Here is a 15,544-nt window from a genome sequence, read left to right as displayed (position 1 = left end):
ACCTCCACAGTTTTTTGTGGCAGAGAACTCCACAGATTTAGTAACTTCTGAGTGAAACAACATCTCAGTCCTAAATATATTTTGGATACTCTGTATTCTGAGACTATTACCCTTTGTTTTAGACACCCCAGGCTAGGGGAAGCAACATTCCTGCACCTAGTCTGTCTGGCCCTGTCAGAAGTTTGTACATTTATACATTTCAATAAGATCCCCGCTCATTCTTCTAAATTCCAGTGAATACTGGTCAACAAAATCTTCCGCATGATGCACGGTGCTGCCTTGCAGTGCCAGGGACCTGGGTTCAGTTGCTGGCTTGGGTGACTGTCTGTTCAGTGTCTGCATGTTTTCCCCGTGTCTGTGTGGGTTTCCTCCGGGTGCTCAGGTTTCCTTCCACAGTCTGAACGACATGCTGGTTAGGTGCATTGGCCATGCTAAGTTCTCGCTCAGTGTACCCAAACAAGCACTGGAGTGTGGCGACTGGAAATTTTCACAGTAACTTCATTGCATTGTTAATGTAAGCCTACTTGTGACAATAATAAATAAACTTAAAAATTCCTGCCATCCCAGTAGTCAGTCTGGTGAACTTTCAACAGCACTGCCATAATGGCAAGCATACCCTTTTTTAGGTAAGGAGATTATACTCCAGGCACCAAAGCAGAAAGTGCTGGTTCTGGCTCAAAGCATTGGCTCTATTCTCTCTCCACAGATGCTGTCAGACCTGATGAGATTTTCCAGCATTTTTTTGTTTTTGATCCAGATTTCAGCATCCGTGGTATTTTGCTTTTACTATGCTCCGGTCTCATCAAATTCCTGTACAACTTCAATAAGATATCCTAGTACTCAAGTCCTCTTAAAGTGAAGACCAACATCTCATTTGCCTTCCTATCTGCTTACTGTACCTGCATGCTTACTTTCAGTGACTGGTGCACAAGGCCACCCAGGTCCCTTTGTACATCAACATTTCCCAAAAAATGTACATTTAAATAATACTCTGCCATTCTGTTTTTCCAACCAAAATGGATAATTTCATACCTATCCAGGTTATGCTGCAACTGCCATGTATTTTCCCACTTACTCAATTTACCTGAATCGTTTTGAAGTCTCTTTACATCTTCTTCACCACTCACATTCCCACCTAGTCTTGTGTCATCAGGAATCTGGTTCCCTCAAGGAACAGAGAACAAAGAAAAAACACGGCACAGGACAGGTCCTTCAGCCCTCCAAGCCTGTGCCCCAACTAAATTTTAAAGAAAACCTTCTGCCCTTACTCAGTCCATATCCCTCTATTCCCTCCCCATTCATGTACCCATCAGATGCCTCTTAAATGTTGCTAATGTGCCTGCTTCCACCATCTCTTCTGGCAGTGCATTCCAGGCACCCACCACTCTCTGCATGAAAAGCTTCCCTCCTCCAAATCATTGATGTATATTGTGAATAGCTGGGGCCCAAGCACTGATCCCTTCTCAGTTTGATTTTGCAATTGCTGCAGGTTGGAAAATGGTGTTGCAGAACTCTCACTGCCAGACCAGCTTCATGTGGCCCCCTCAAAGAAATCAAATTACCAAATTTTTCTGGTATGCTCCTGGCTGCAGGTTAGTTTCACAGAGAAGCTATTACAATTTCCTCATGCAGTGAAAGTTATTGTCACATTTTAATGACACCACTAAATCCTGAGCTTCATGTTTGAGAAGGACCTTGCTACCTTCTGGTGAGTGCCACGCTTGTCTGATTGGTGGAGAAACTTATCACCATCTGGTTAAGGAACCTTCTGTTTATAAGACCATAAGACATAAGAGCAGAATTAGGCCACTCGGCCCATCGAGTTTGCTCTGCCATTCAATCAGGACTGATATTTTTATCATCCCCATTCTCCTGTCTTTTCCCCAAAACCCCTGATCCTCTTATTAATCAAGAACCCATCTATCTGTGTCTTAAAAATACACAATAACCTGACCTCCACAGCCTTCTACGGCAAAGAAAACCAAAGATTCACCACTTTCTGGCTGAAGAAATTCCTCCTCATCTCTGTTCTAAAGGATCGTCCCTTTAGCCTGAGGTTGTGCCCTCTGGTTCTAGTTTTTCTAGTGGAAACATCCTTACCACGTTCACTCTATCCAGGCCTCGCAGTATCCTATAAATTTCAATAAGATCTCCCCTCATTCTTCTAAACTTCAATGAGTACAGAACCAGATCCTCAACTGTTCCTCATACAACAAACTCTTCATTATCATAGACAAAATTTAAAATCCCAGTTACCCACTAAGAGAATAAAGCCACAAGATTCCATGGTTTAAAAAAACCTATCTTATATTCTGACATCCAGGATTAACTTGAGGTAAATATGAATTAACAGGCAAACTGTACTCGAACACACTACACTGCACATTAAATGAATTGGAAGTATTATTAAGGGCACTTGGAAAAATTCAGGCAGAGTCAACATGATATTCTGAAAGGAAAATCATGTTTAACTAATTTATTGGAGTTCTTTGAAGATATAACATATGCTGTGTATAAAGGGGGTTGTACTGTGTTTAGATTCCCAAAAGGCATTTGTTAAGGAGCCATATCAAAGGTTATTGCAAAAAAATAAAAGCCCATGCTGTAGGGGGCATCTTGGCATGGATAGAGATTGGCTAGCTAACAGGGAACAGAAGGTAGGTATAAATGGGTCTCTTTCTGATGGCCAAATGTATGCTATGGGGATCAGTGCTGGGGCTTCAATGTTTTACAATTTATATAACTGACTTGGATGAAGGGACTGAAGGTAATGGTTGCCAAATTTGCTGATGATACAAAGATAGGTAGGATCTATCTACCTATAAATAGATCCCACCTATCTATAGGTAGGTAGGATCTATAAGTAGATCTATAGTTAGGATATCTATAGATAGATATCCATATTTATCTATACAGATAGGAACCTACAGAGGGACCTACAAAGGGATAGGTTCAGTGAATGAGCAAAGACTTGGCAAAGGTACAATTTGGGAAAGTGCGAAATAGTCCAATTTGGCAGGAAAAATAAAAAGGTATAAAAGAGATTGCAGAGTCCTGAGATGCAGAGAGATCTTGGTGTCCTATTGCATGAATTGCAAAAGTTAAGTTTGCAGGTATAACAAGTAATTAGGAAAGCTAATAGAATATAGAGTTGATGTGGAAAGGATGTTTCCTGTTGTGGTATAATCCAGAAAGGGGGAGGTGGGGAGGGGGGAGGGGCACGCAGAGTCAGGGTTTAACAATAAGGATTGCTCATTTAGGACACATATGAAGAAAGATTTTTCCCTCAGAGGAATGTGGGTCTTTAGAAATGTTTTTTCTCAGAAGGCAGCCAAAAGTCTTTGGCTGTCATTTTCCTCTCCCATTAGTGGTGGGCAGCATGGCGGGTGTTCGAGGAAAATACAGTGAAAGGGCCAAAATTTGGTTTTATCCAGTCGTAAAACCAGGTTTGTGATAATGCGCCCTATTTGTTAATGGTGAGTCATGTTTCCTGCTGCAGCACATCGGGAATATTGTCTTATTATAAGGATTCCTTGGCGGAATCAACCCTCTACACTGGATCATCTGGACACGTCAGCGTGCAATTAGAACAACATGTTTCTCAATGGCAAATAAACATGAGAAAAGTATAATCAGTTGTACAGTGCATCTGGCAACCTGCACCTCGCCTGTGAGTCTGAGGATAGTTAATCTAATTTGCATTGTGCAGTGCTTGCAGGAATCAGTGCCAGACTTCACAGTCATCATCACAACATATTCAGGGGGTTGGCGCAAGCATGTCCCTACGTAACAGAGCAACAGGAAAGTGGTTTTTAATCTTTTGCAGGTCTACGGCAACACTGAGGAAAGGGGGGCAATTGGCCTCAGGCGGTAGAAGTAGCTACAGGGCTAGGGCTCCACTGGGTAATTATGAGTGGGAGTGGTTGTCCTCAGACACATGACTGGAGAGAGGATACAAGGGGTCAGCTCCAGTACGGGAAGAGAGAATGTCACAGGTTATAGGCCACATTGAATCAGAAAGGGGGGAGTGCCTCAGTATACACCGTTGAACTTGAAAAGACTGCCTTTATCCAGAAAGGGGGAGGGAATGCCAGGCTATTCTCAGTTGTGTATAGCATAATGTGCGCAGGCCAAGGCTGTAACGTCACATGCCTCAGTTCATTGGGTTTCTGGAATCATAATGATACCTGCAGCAGCCAGGGGAGGTATCTGTAGCCTTTTGATGTGGGAAAGGCATTGAGGGGGTTATCCAAGGGTACATGTTTAATTGTGTAAGTGGTCTCAAGATGGAGAGTGATGAGGTCTAAATGGGGCATAAGCAGATTCACTTCAAAATGTTCAGGGGCTAATAAACAGATACACATATGTAGGCCAGACTGGATAAGGAAACAGATTTCCCTCCCTGAAGGACATTAGTGAATGAATTTTGACAACAATTGATAATGGTTTCATGGTACTCATTGGACTTTTTAATTCCAGATTTTTTATTGAATTTAAATTTCACTACGTGTCAAAGTGGGATTCAAGCCCAGGTTCCCCAGAGCATTACTCTGTGTCTCTTGATTACTATTCCAGTGACAATACCATTACGCCACCACTTCCCCATAAAGTGAACCAGGGCTAGAGTGGGGGGGATTGCAGAGTGAAAAAGCACTTTGGCTTATATTGCTGTTTCGAAGACAGTCCTTATCACAGTACACGGAGATGGGAAGGAATGACAATTCACTGATGGTTGTACTCAGAATAGTGTGAAGAGGGCATGGTCATCACCTCCTGCACAATGGTCTGAGAGGTATCTGGCGTAGTACTCAGCCGTAGATGGTACCCTCATGATCAGAGAAGGCATCTGCAGTCAATAGATGGGGAACGGATTGTGTCGGGGCAGACTCTTGAAGGTGTCATTCGGGGACGGGGCTGGACGGGTGGTGGTCCCTACATGTGATGGTACAGGTCGCCTCAGGATGGGGAGGGCTAAGATCCCATAAGGCATTGGCAAATCCATCTTAGGTAATGGGGGAAGGGATAGCACAGGGACACCAACTGCAATTACATGGGATCAAGGATTATAGGGGGAAGGCTAAGAGTAATAGGAAGGAGGGAAGCCTGAATGTTGTGCAGGGCAATGGGAGGGATTTCCATGGTCACACAAGGAAGGTTGAGGCTGGTCTGGAATTAAATTCTGAGGATTACCATCTTGGAACTCAAGCAGCAGAAAGTGAAACTCAGAAAAACCATTGCTGGGGAGAAATGTTGGAGCTGAGGATACTGAGTCTTTGATTTGATTTGATTTATTATTGTCACATGTATTAGCATACAATTAAAAGTATTGTTTCTTGCATGCTATACAGACAAAGCATTCCATTCATAGAGAAGGAAATGAGAGAGTGCAGAAAGTAGTGTTTCAGCATTAACTAGGGTGTGGAGAAAAATCAACTTAATGCAAAGTAGGACCATTCAAAAGTCTGACAGCAGCAGGGAAAAAACTGTTCTGAAGTCAGTTGGTATGTGAACTCAGGATTCTGTATCTTTTTCCCAATGGAAGAAAGTGGAAGAAAGTATGTCTGGGGTGCTTGGGATCCTTAGTTATGCTGGCTGCTTTGCTGAGGCAGCCAGAAGTGTAGACAGAGTCAATGGATGAGAGGCTGGCTTGTGTGATGGACTGGGCTACATTCACAACCTTTTGTAGTTTCTTGTACTCTTGGGCAGAGCAGGTGCCACACCAAGCTGTGATACAAGCAGAAAGTCCATTGAATGTGTCACCTCAAATAAATTCTGGGCACCCAAGCACTGCCAAATCCATTTCATAACAGTAGATTGATTGAAATGTGGTGGAGTTTGGGAGAAGCACTGAGAGTGGTTATTGTAATGGCCAGGATTGTATTGGCTGATAGGCCTGAACTGTAGTCAAGCTCTTGAACTCATTGTCACTGATGAGTCAGTGACAGAAAGAGAACCTTTGGACGCCGGTGCTCAGTCATATCTTTCTTTTATTGTTCCTGCAGAAAGGAAATAACCATGAAGAGTGAGGATGCATTTAACCTGCCTGCATCACCACATGCCAGCAGGAAAGATGGAGTAGAATTCTATGGTAGCTCCAGGATTGCCAAAGGGAAGAACTCCATCCTGATGAGCAAGGAGCTGTAGGGACCCCCCTGGATCCCAGGAATGAAGCTAACAGGCATGATGTGTGTAGGCACCTCTCAAGACCAAGGGTGTACAGAAGGCACATGTCTTTTCTGAAGATGAGTGAGAGATAATACCTCTTTCTGTCCAAAGATCCCATGGCTCAAACCTGCCACATTCTCACAATTCACACTGTGGAGATTAGGAGGACATCTTTACTAGCAACCACTGCTCTTAAAACACTGCAGGATCCCTCAAGCTTCCACCCAAAAATGCATACAAGAGGTGACGGATGCCCTCTTTGCCAAGGCCCATAATTAAGTACACTTTGCTAGAGATCAACTAGCTATACAGCCAGAGCATTGGCTTTTTCCAGATTCCCACTGGTGCAAGGTGCCATCAACTGCACTCATGTGGCTATAAGAGGCTCTTGGCAACAGGCAATGCAATACATCAACAAGAAAGTCTTTCGCCCATTCAGTGGGCAGCAAGTCTGTGACCACCAAAAACACATCATGTAAGTTTGTGCAAGATACTCTGGAAGTTGCCGTAACTCCTCGGAGTAGATCACAGATCCTGGACATCTTTAAAAGATTACGCAACATCTAGGGTTGGATCCTTGACAACAGAAGCTGCCGCAAAAGAGATGACTGATGGTGTCACAAACCCCAGCTGAGGGAAGCTACAATGATGATGATTTAACACACTAACATTAGTGCAGTGAGCCATTGGTATCTGGGAGATACAATTCTGATCCCTTGAAAGATTTGACAGAGCACTCCAATCCATTCCCAGACATTCAGATCATCATGGCTTGTTGCGCCCTGCACAACCAGGTGCTGTAAAGGGGGGAGCACTTGTCATGCCAAAATGGAGGAGCTGCACATTTCCTCTGATGAGGAGGACATTGAGAGGAATGAGGATGATGAGGTAGAGAAATCTGAGGCTGTAGGAAAAGAAGCCATAGTATAGGCCAGATAAAGCAGGTGCTCAGGAGACTCAATCCAGAACATAGTGAGAACCAGCAACTTCCGTTGATTCCATCGATTCTGTCGGGAAAATGATATACAAGTCTGAGGTCACATACCAATTGACTCAAGAACAGCTTCCTCCCTGCTGCCATCAGACTTTTGAATGGACTAACCCTGCATGAAGTTGATCTTTCTCTACGCCCTAGCTATGACTATAACACGACATTCTGCACTCTCTCGTTTCCTTCTCTATGAATGTTATGTTTTGCAAGAAACAATACTTTTCACTGTATGTTAATACATGTGACAATAATAAGTCAAATCAGCTGGACAGGGGTGTCCAACACATCCCAATTTTCAAGTCAGAAAAAAATTACTATTGGAGGTTTGAGATGTAAGCTCACAGTGAGGCTTCCCAGTCCACAGTAGCTGCTGGTTCTTGGGTTTTTCCACTTGAAACAGATTTGGAATTTTCCTTTAAGAATTCCCACCTTGCAACAATGAGGTCTACTAGTGGATTTTACAAATCACAAAATGTTCAGCTTTAATGAGGGAGATTTTGGAAGAAAGCGAAATGGGGCAAACAGTGTTGCTCCTGTGGAATTCTCTATTTGTTTTAAATGCAGAATTTTTTTTACATCCAGAAATTGAATCACATGACCAATTTTATCCTGTTCATTTTATCTCTTCTCCTCTTAATTTTGTACACCACATTCAAGTGACCCCTCAACCTTTTTTCCAAGGAAAATAACCCCAACCTATCCCGCTTGTCTCTTCATTGCTACAGTTTTCTAGCCCTAGCAACATTCTTGTAAACCTCTTGTCTCTTTCTACTATTCCTAAGTCTATATCTGGATATTAAAATCCACCATTTATATTATTTCTGTTTTCTTCCTTTCCTGTTGCTGTTAAACACCATGTATCCAGGGATATTTAACATCCAGTCCGTCCTGTCCTTTGAGCCAGGTCTCTGTTATAGCAATAATATCATAATTCCATTTGTTTACCTGTGCCTGTTAATTCACCACTGTGAATTCACATACACACATTAGGGCAGCATCATGGCACGATGGTTTGCACTGCTGCCTGACAACTACCAGGGATGCGGGTTTGATTCCCAGCAGTAACCTATCTGTGTGGAGTCTGCATGTTATGCGTCAGTGTAGGTTTCCTTGCACAGTCCAAAAGATGTGTTGGTTAGGTGCATTGGCAATGCTAAATTCTCCTTCAGTGCACCGTGAATAGGGGATTTTTGCAGAAACTTAATTGCAGTGTTAACTATTTAATTAAATAGTTAAAATGTTTGGAGCGTTTGATAGAATTAGAAAAGGTTAACGGTGAGCCATTAGATGGGGTCAGAATAAGGGGGAAAATAAAACAGCTTATATCGGGTTAAAGTTAATTACCTTGATTCTACTCTGATATATCCTGCATATCAGTCAAAACCGCTCTACTTCCCCACTGCCAGTTTTTCTCCTCATCCACTCTGGATCTCTCCTCAGATTCCCATTTCCCTGCCAATCAAGTTTAAACCCTCCCCAACCAGCACTTTGTCTAACGGATAAATATAACTGTGCAAAGCAAGAAGAGGAAAGGAAAATAATGTTTTTATTTTAATATCCCTATGATTTATTTTCTCCTAAAATTACTCAACAACCAGTGACCAGGCCAGTAATCTTTTAATTCCCTGAAATTGGAGGACTGGGCTGGGCACAAAGGGCAAGGGGAGGATACAGAAACCAAAAGACAAAATGCTGTTAAATCTCAGCAGTTCTGGCAGCATCTGTAAGGAGAGAAAAGAGCTGACACTTCAAGTCCAGACGACCCTTTGTCAAAGCTGGGCAGAATTGCGCTGGGGAACAGATGGAGAGAGCCGAGCAGATTGTTCAGGTGGAGATTGTCGCAGTACTGAAACCAATTCCTGATGCTCAAAACGCGGAAGTCACCAGCAGATGTCTCCTCACCAGCAGTTAGTTCCCAATGCTTATTGGAGGGGGAGAGAGAGAGAAAGGCAGGCTTAGGTGACACTAGAGATCAGAGCACCTTGCAAAAGGCTCTTAATTTTTACACAAACAAGTATCTGTCAAAGCTGCATTGCACGTTAGAGGAAGGGGGGGGAGCGATTGATGATTTTAACAAACTCTGCATGAGTTTGTTTCATGCTGTTTCTTTACACACACACACACAAAAAAACCACAAACCCATCAGCAGGTAGGGGAGCGGCTTTTTAAAAAAAAACCTGGGCGGAGATCTGGAGAGCAACTTTCCACCTGAGTGAAAGGTCGCTGAGAGAAGGGAGAGACCGCGGGGAGCTGCTGAAAATGGCGACCGGGGAGGGAGACATCGCTTTGCCAATGTCCACTTTGGATGGCCACTGAGACGGCCACCTCGATCTCTTGGTTTCCTCAGCAGCGGGCGGAGGAGGCCGGGGCAAAGTGCGAAGCGACATGACAACCTCGGAACTTTACAGCAAGGTGCGTTCGAGAGATTAATGTAACCATTTTCTAAAATGTGTCCCGTCTCCTGGTTACCACTCTGTCAACCTGTATCAAAACTGTCTGCAACATCGAGTCCCAGAATAATTATTTCACACAACCATCATTTTGTTTTATCGTTGCCTAATTTTATTTATTTATCTTTCTTCACCTTGTCAGTTCTTTTGGCCTGTGTTGTTGATGTTCGAAAGCTCCAGTAAACATTTACCCACTCCCGCCGCCGATTTAAAAGCTGTGCGATCGTCAAAGTTGGTGTTTATTTTCATTCTGACAGTGTGTACAATAGATGTGTATGTGTGTGTGTATATATATATATATGTACACAATATATTGCTGACTCCTCCAAGCTTGTGGTGCGGAACAGGTGTTTAGTGCAGCTTGGATGTAGGCAATAGGGATCCCCTGCAACATGGGTAACAGTTTAAAAAATTTATAACCTGCACAGGGCTTGCTTTGATTTTCTTTTTTATTTCCCGCAGTTGTGAAATTCAGGTTTTGCTGTTCTTTATTTCTCTAAATGTGAGGAAAGTAGAAATGTTGATGGTCCCTTTAATTAAACTTTAAGTCGACGGAACACAACTTCAAAAATCTACTACAATGGCAATCTCCTCCTTTTCTGCACTCGATCTGTTTATTGTTTGTCATCCTTATATATGTTTCACAAGATATTTGTGACTACCGACGTCAGGCATTGTAAATTGTAGAAGTTGCCCAGATTAAATAATTTTAGAAACTTTTTTTTCTTGTAACAGTAAAAGTCTGATTGCAGCGTTGTTGAGAATTTCTTTCTATGGGGAACAGTAGCACAGTGGTAATATTATTGAAGGAGTAAAACTCTGTAGACATGACTTAAAATTCCAGCAAGGCATCTTTGAATTCATTGAATCATAAGAATTGCTACAGTGCAGAAGAAGGCCATTTCGCCCATCGAGTTTGCACCAACCACCATTCCAACCAGGCCCTATCTCTATAACCCCACATATTTACCCTGCTAATCCCCTTATCATGGGGCAACTTACCTTGGCCAATCACCCTAGCCTGCACATTTTGGACTGTGGGAGGAAACCCACATAAACATGGGGAGAATGTGCAAACTCCACACGCACTGACCCGAGGCCGGATTTGAACCTGGGTCTGTGGAGTTGAGGCAGTAGTGCTAACCACTATGCTGCCCCAGTTGAATTAATTAATAACATCTGGAATTTTAAAAAGCTAGTCTCAGTAATAGTGACCATCAATCCATGTGATTGCTGTAAAAGCTATTTGGTTTATGCCCCAATGGAAGAAAATCTGCCATCCTTGCCTAGTCTGATCTACACATGCCTCCAGATCCACAGCAGTGTGGCTTACTCTTACATACCTTCTGAAATAGCCCAGCAAATCACCCATACTAAACTGCTACTGGAAATTTGATCTTTTGGCTAAGATCAAGGGTCAGATCAAGCCCAAGATAGGGTGCAGTGCCTTATATTGTCAGCTTGGATCTTGTTTGTCTCTCTTGTGGGGAACATGAATTGGATTTTGAATTTGCTTTTTGGAGCAAGCAAGAAATGGATTTGGGTTTGCCCAATCCACTATGTGCATTGGCTTTGTAACTTTAAGAATGGAGAAAAAAATAAAACGACTGAAAATTAAAATATATATATTACAAGGCCAGTCACATATCATCAAACTAAGACACACCCTGCTTAGTCAATCCTGCAAAGTCCTACACATTAACATCTGGGGACTTGTGCCAAATCTGAAAGAACAGTTCCACCCAGGATTATCCCAGAATATGTCCTATCCCACTGTAAGGCAGACCAACCAGAGGTGGTAGCACAGTGATAATGAATTTGAAGTGAGTTCTCAATATTGACTTCAGACCCCATGAAATCTTGTGGCATCGTAACCATAGAACCATTAGAACATAAGAACTAAGAGCAGGAGTAGGCAATTTAGCCCCTTGAGCCTGCTCCGCCATTTAATACCATCATGGCTGATTTCATCTCAACCTCGCTCCAGTTACCTTCCCCTTCACTGTAGCTCTTCAAACCCTTATTTATTAAAAATCTATCCCCCTCTTCCTTAAATTTACAAAAAGTCCCAATGTCTTTGGGGTAGTGAATTCCACAGACTCTCAGCCCTTTGAGAGAAGTAATTTCTTCTCATCTCTGTTTTAAATATGCCACTCCTTATCCTAAAGCTCCAACTCCTTGCTCTAGATTGCCCTGTAAGAGGAAACATCCTCTCCACATTTACTTTGTCAAGTCAAACATAGTCAAGGAAATCTCCTGTTGATCATCATCTGCTTCCCTCTCTCAAATGGTGAATCAGTACTTTGCCATTTTATATTTATTCTCGCACAAGATGCGGGTATTGCTGGCTAAGCCCACCCCTACTTGCAGTTTGCGAAGGTGGTCGTGAGCCACTGCCTTGAATTACTGCAACCCATCTGGTGTACTCATACCAACAGTGCTGTTAGGAAGGGAGTTCCAGGATATTGATCTAGCAACAGTGAAGGAACGGTGATATAGTTCCAGGTCAGGATTTCTTTTTGGTGGAGAAGTTGCAGGTGATGGTGGTGATCCCATATATCTGTTTCTGCTAGGTACAAGAGGTCACAGGTTTGGGAGGTTGTTGAAGGAGCTTTGGTGAATCGCTGTTGGGAATTTTGTAGATGGCGCAAGTTGCTGCCATTGTGTGTCGGTGGTTGAGGGAGTGACTGTTTAAGGTGTTAGATAAAATGCCAATCTAGTAGGCTTCTTTGTTCTGGATGGTGTCAGGCCTTTTGAGTTTTAATGAAGCTGCACTATCCAGACAAGTGGAGAATATTTCCATCGCACTTCTGGTGCCTATTAGATGATGGACAGGTTTTGGGAGTCGAGGTGAGTTGCTAGCTGCAGAATTCTCAGCTTCTGACTTGCTCTTGTTGCCACAGTATTTATGTGGATGTTCCAGTTCAACTTCTGGTTAATGGGTAACCCCCAGAATGTTAGGAAACCACTTGGAAAATATGTGGAATGTATTTTGTTTGGCAACTTGAGTGGCTCAGTAGCACCATGAATATTGCCATGCCTGGTAGATTGGGCCTGCAAAGTACTAATGAGTGAGAGCTAATATGAGTGACAATTCTGATCAAACAACATGTTTCAGATGCATTTTCCCATAAGTGTTGGTAGAAGTGACCACCACAGACTTGTCAAACCAAAGACCCATCTCCATTTGGGGACTCCCTCCACTATGTTGTGTGGCACCATCGTGCTAAATGGGATAGATTCAGAACAGATCCAGTAGCTCAAAAGTAGGCATCTGTAAGGAGCTGTGGGCCATCATCAGTGACACACTTGTATTCCATCACAATCTGTAATCTCATGGCTTGGCATATGCCCATTATTTTGTTTGCAAATCAGAAGGTTGTGGATTCAGGATTCACTTTGTGATTTGAGCACAAAATCCTCACAGACTCTTCCTCAGTACTGTACTATTGGAGGGATTGCTTTTTGCAGGCAATGTTAAACTATCCTTTTGGGTAGATGCAAAAGATATTTTGACGCAGGTTTGAAAAAGATCAGTGAGTTCTCCCCATTGTTCTAGTCAGTACTCAATCAACATCACTATCTAGTCATTTATTTCATTGCTGTCATCAGTAAGTGTGCCAATCCTTTTTTTCAATTGTAATGTATCAGTAGAATTATCAATAAGTACAATGGTTGGCATGTGAAATTTCCATTCTCAAGTCCGCATTGCAATGGAAGCAGTCCTCTGTTTGCCAAATATTTCCACCTGGTGAATATAATTACAACTGTTGCAAAGTTTGCAACTTTGCCATTCTGGCTACAGACCACCAGATAGAAAAATACATTGTGTTGTGTGAGGAACAGACTAATGTATATAGTTAGCCTGGGAATAATAGATTGTGGCCAGTGGAGGGAGTGCAGAGGAGGTTTACTAGGCTGATACCGGAGTTGAGGGGATTGAGCTATGAGGAGAGGCTGAATAAACTAGGCTTGTACTCGTTAGAGTTTAGAAGAATGAGGGGAGATCTCATTGAGACGTATAAGATGATGAATGGGATGGATAGGACAGAGGTGGAGAGACTCTTCCCGCTCAAAAAAGACAGTAGGACTAGGGGGCACAGCCTCAAGATAAAGGGGGGGCGGTTTAGAATGGAGTTGAGGAGGAACTTCTTCACTCAAAGGGTGGTGAATCTCTGGAATTCTCTGCCCGTTGAAGTGGTGGAGGCTGCCTCGCTAAATATTTTTAAGAAGCGGGTTGATGGGTTCTTGATAAGAGAGGGGATTAAGGGTTATGGAGAGAGGGCGGGAAAGTGGAACTGAGCCACGACAGATCAGCCATGATCTTATTGAATGGCGGGGCAGGCTCGAAGGGCTAGATGGCCTACTCCTGCTCCTATTTCTTATGTTCTTATGTTTCTAAACACAGGAGAACCATCTTGCCAAGAAATGTGGACATGGATCAGAGTTCGGGGTTAAATGTTGCATTTGTAACACACTGGTGCCAGTGTTATACTGACATGAACATTTCAGCACCAGAGTTGAATTTTGACAAAGATGTATTTTCTGAAGTTAACTATGGGATTTCTACAGGCATTGCTAACAATTCAGCTAATGCAAGCCCAGGATAGCTGCACGTGAGGTGCATACAAAGTTTTGATTTTGTTTTGGATTACCTAGATGGATTCCTGGAAATCCACAGGATAATCCCTGGGACCAATAAATATATCCAGCCGAATTCAGTAAAAGCCTTTTTAGTTCTTTACAAAATTAGTTTGGAACTAATCTCAACTAGTTTCAGGACCGTGGAGGCATGGACCCATAAACTTAATTATTTGGCAAATTCACTCAAAAATGGCTAGAAAAAAATGGAAATGTATAGAAGAAGTGCTCCTTCTCATTGATCAGAGCTAAAGCAAATTATTGGGATACCGTAGAAGGGGGTTTCATGTGTACTTAAAAGTGTAATGTACCCTCATGACCCCAAGTGTTTTTAAAGTTTATTTTATTAGTGTCACAAGTAGGCTTTCATTAACATTGCAATGAAGTTACTGTGAAAATCCCCCAGCCACACACTCCAGCACCTGTTCGGGTACATTGAGGGAGAATTTAGCATGGTCAATGCACCTAGCCAGCCCGTCTTTCAGACTGTGGGAGGAAACCAGAGCACCCAGAGGAAACCTGTGCAGGCTCCGCCTCGGCAGTAACCCAAGTTGGGAATTGAAGCTAGGTCCCTAACCATTGGTGTTAACTACTGTGCCACCGTGATGCCTCTGATACGTGAAGTGATTAAACTGTTGTATCTAACACTGGCTAGTTAAGAAAATGGAGGTGTTATATGTTCATAACGTAGATAGATGAGAAGGTGAAAGTATTCAATAAAACTGGGGTAAGGAGAGCAAGGTTACTGGAACATTTGTACATTTTTAATTGGAAGTACATCAATAGTGCAATGACAATATTACTTTAGTTTGAATTGTTTTTTAACATGTTACATTTGATGAATGATACTTCATACCCTGGAAAAGCTGACTTAACTACAGGCGGTTCTTCACATAATTTGTTCCTCCTAATTAAATATTTCACTATTTCATCCAGTGCCAGCTATTAAGATTAGACCTTTTTAAATTAAGAAACTTAGGAAAGGGACCAAAGCCCACATTGTGCAATGCCATCAAGTTTGAAAAATACAGGAGAGAAGGCAAGGTTAATTGAGAAGCAATAATTAAATTGGATTTTGAATGTCTAAGAAAAGACTGAAGGAGGTAAGAAGTTACATAGTTTTGAGGGCTTGGGAAACAATGAGTCCATGTGTGCCAGGGTCTGTTGAGTCTTTATTTTAAGACATTGTAAACACCGGGTGGAGAGAGTGCAAGTGTAGGGCGATTTTTAAATATTGTTATTGCAATGATATTAAAGCAAAATATTGAACCTTTTTTGAGGAATTGCAGCTTTAGAT

At 42.5% G+C, this 15,544-nt stretch overlaps 1 protein-coding gene across 1 annotated transcript in view; it reads left to right on the top strand.

Annotated features, from left to right (window-relative positions):
- Positions 1–9,122: 9,122 nt before the first annotated feature.
- myo5b (myosin VB) overlaps positions 9,123–15,544 on the top strand; it is a 276,339-nt gene continuing 269,917 nt past the window's right edge. The window contains exon 1 of the mRNA XM_080207332.1: positions 9,123–9,568. Within this exon, the coding sequence (XP_080063458.1) occupies positions 9,542–9,568 (27 nt within the window). The 5' untranslated portion in view covers positions 9,123–9,541. The remainder of the gene's footprint in view (positions 9,569–15,544) is intronic.

Source organism: Carcharhinus amblyrhynchos, chromosome 1 (genome assembly GCF_965287045.1).
Source record: "Carcharhinus amblyrhynchos chromosome 1, sCarAmb.v2.hapA, whole genome shotgun sequence".
Lineage (NCBI taxonomy): Eukaryota > Metazoa > Chordata > Chondrichthyes > Carcharhiniformes > Carcharhinidae > Carcharhinus > Carcharhinus amblyrhynchos.
Note: the sequence above shows the minus strand (reverse complement) of the source record. Positions and strands in the feature narration are given on the sequence as shown.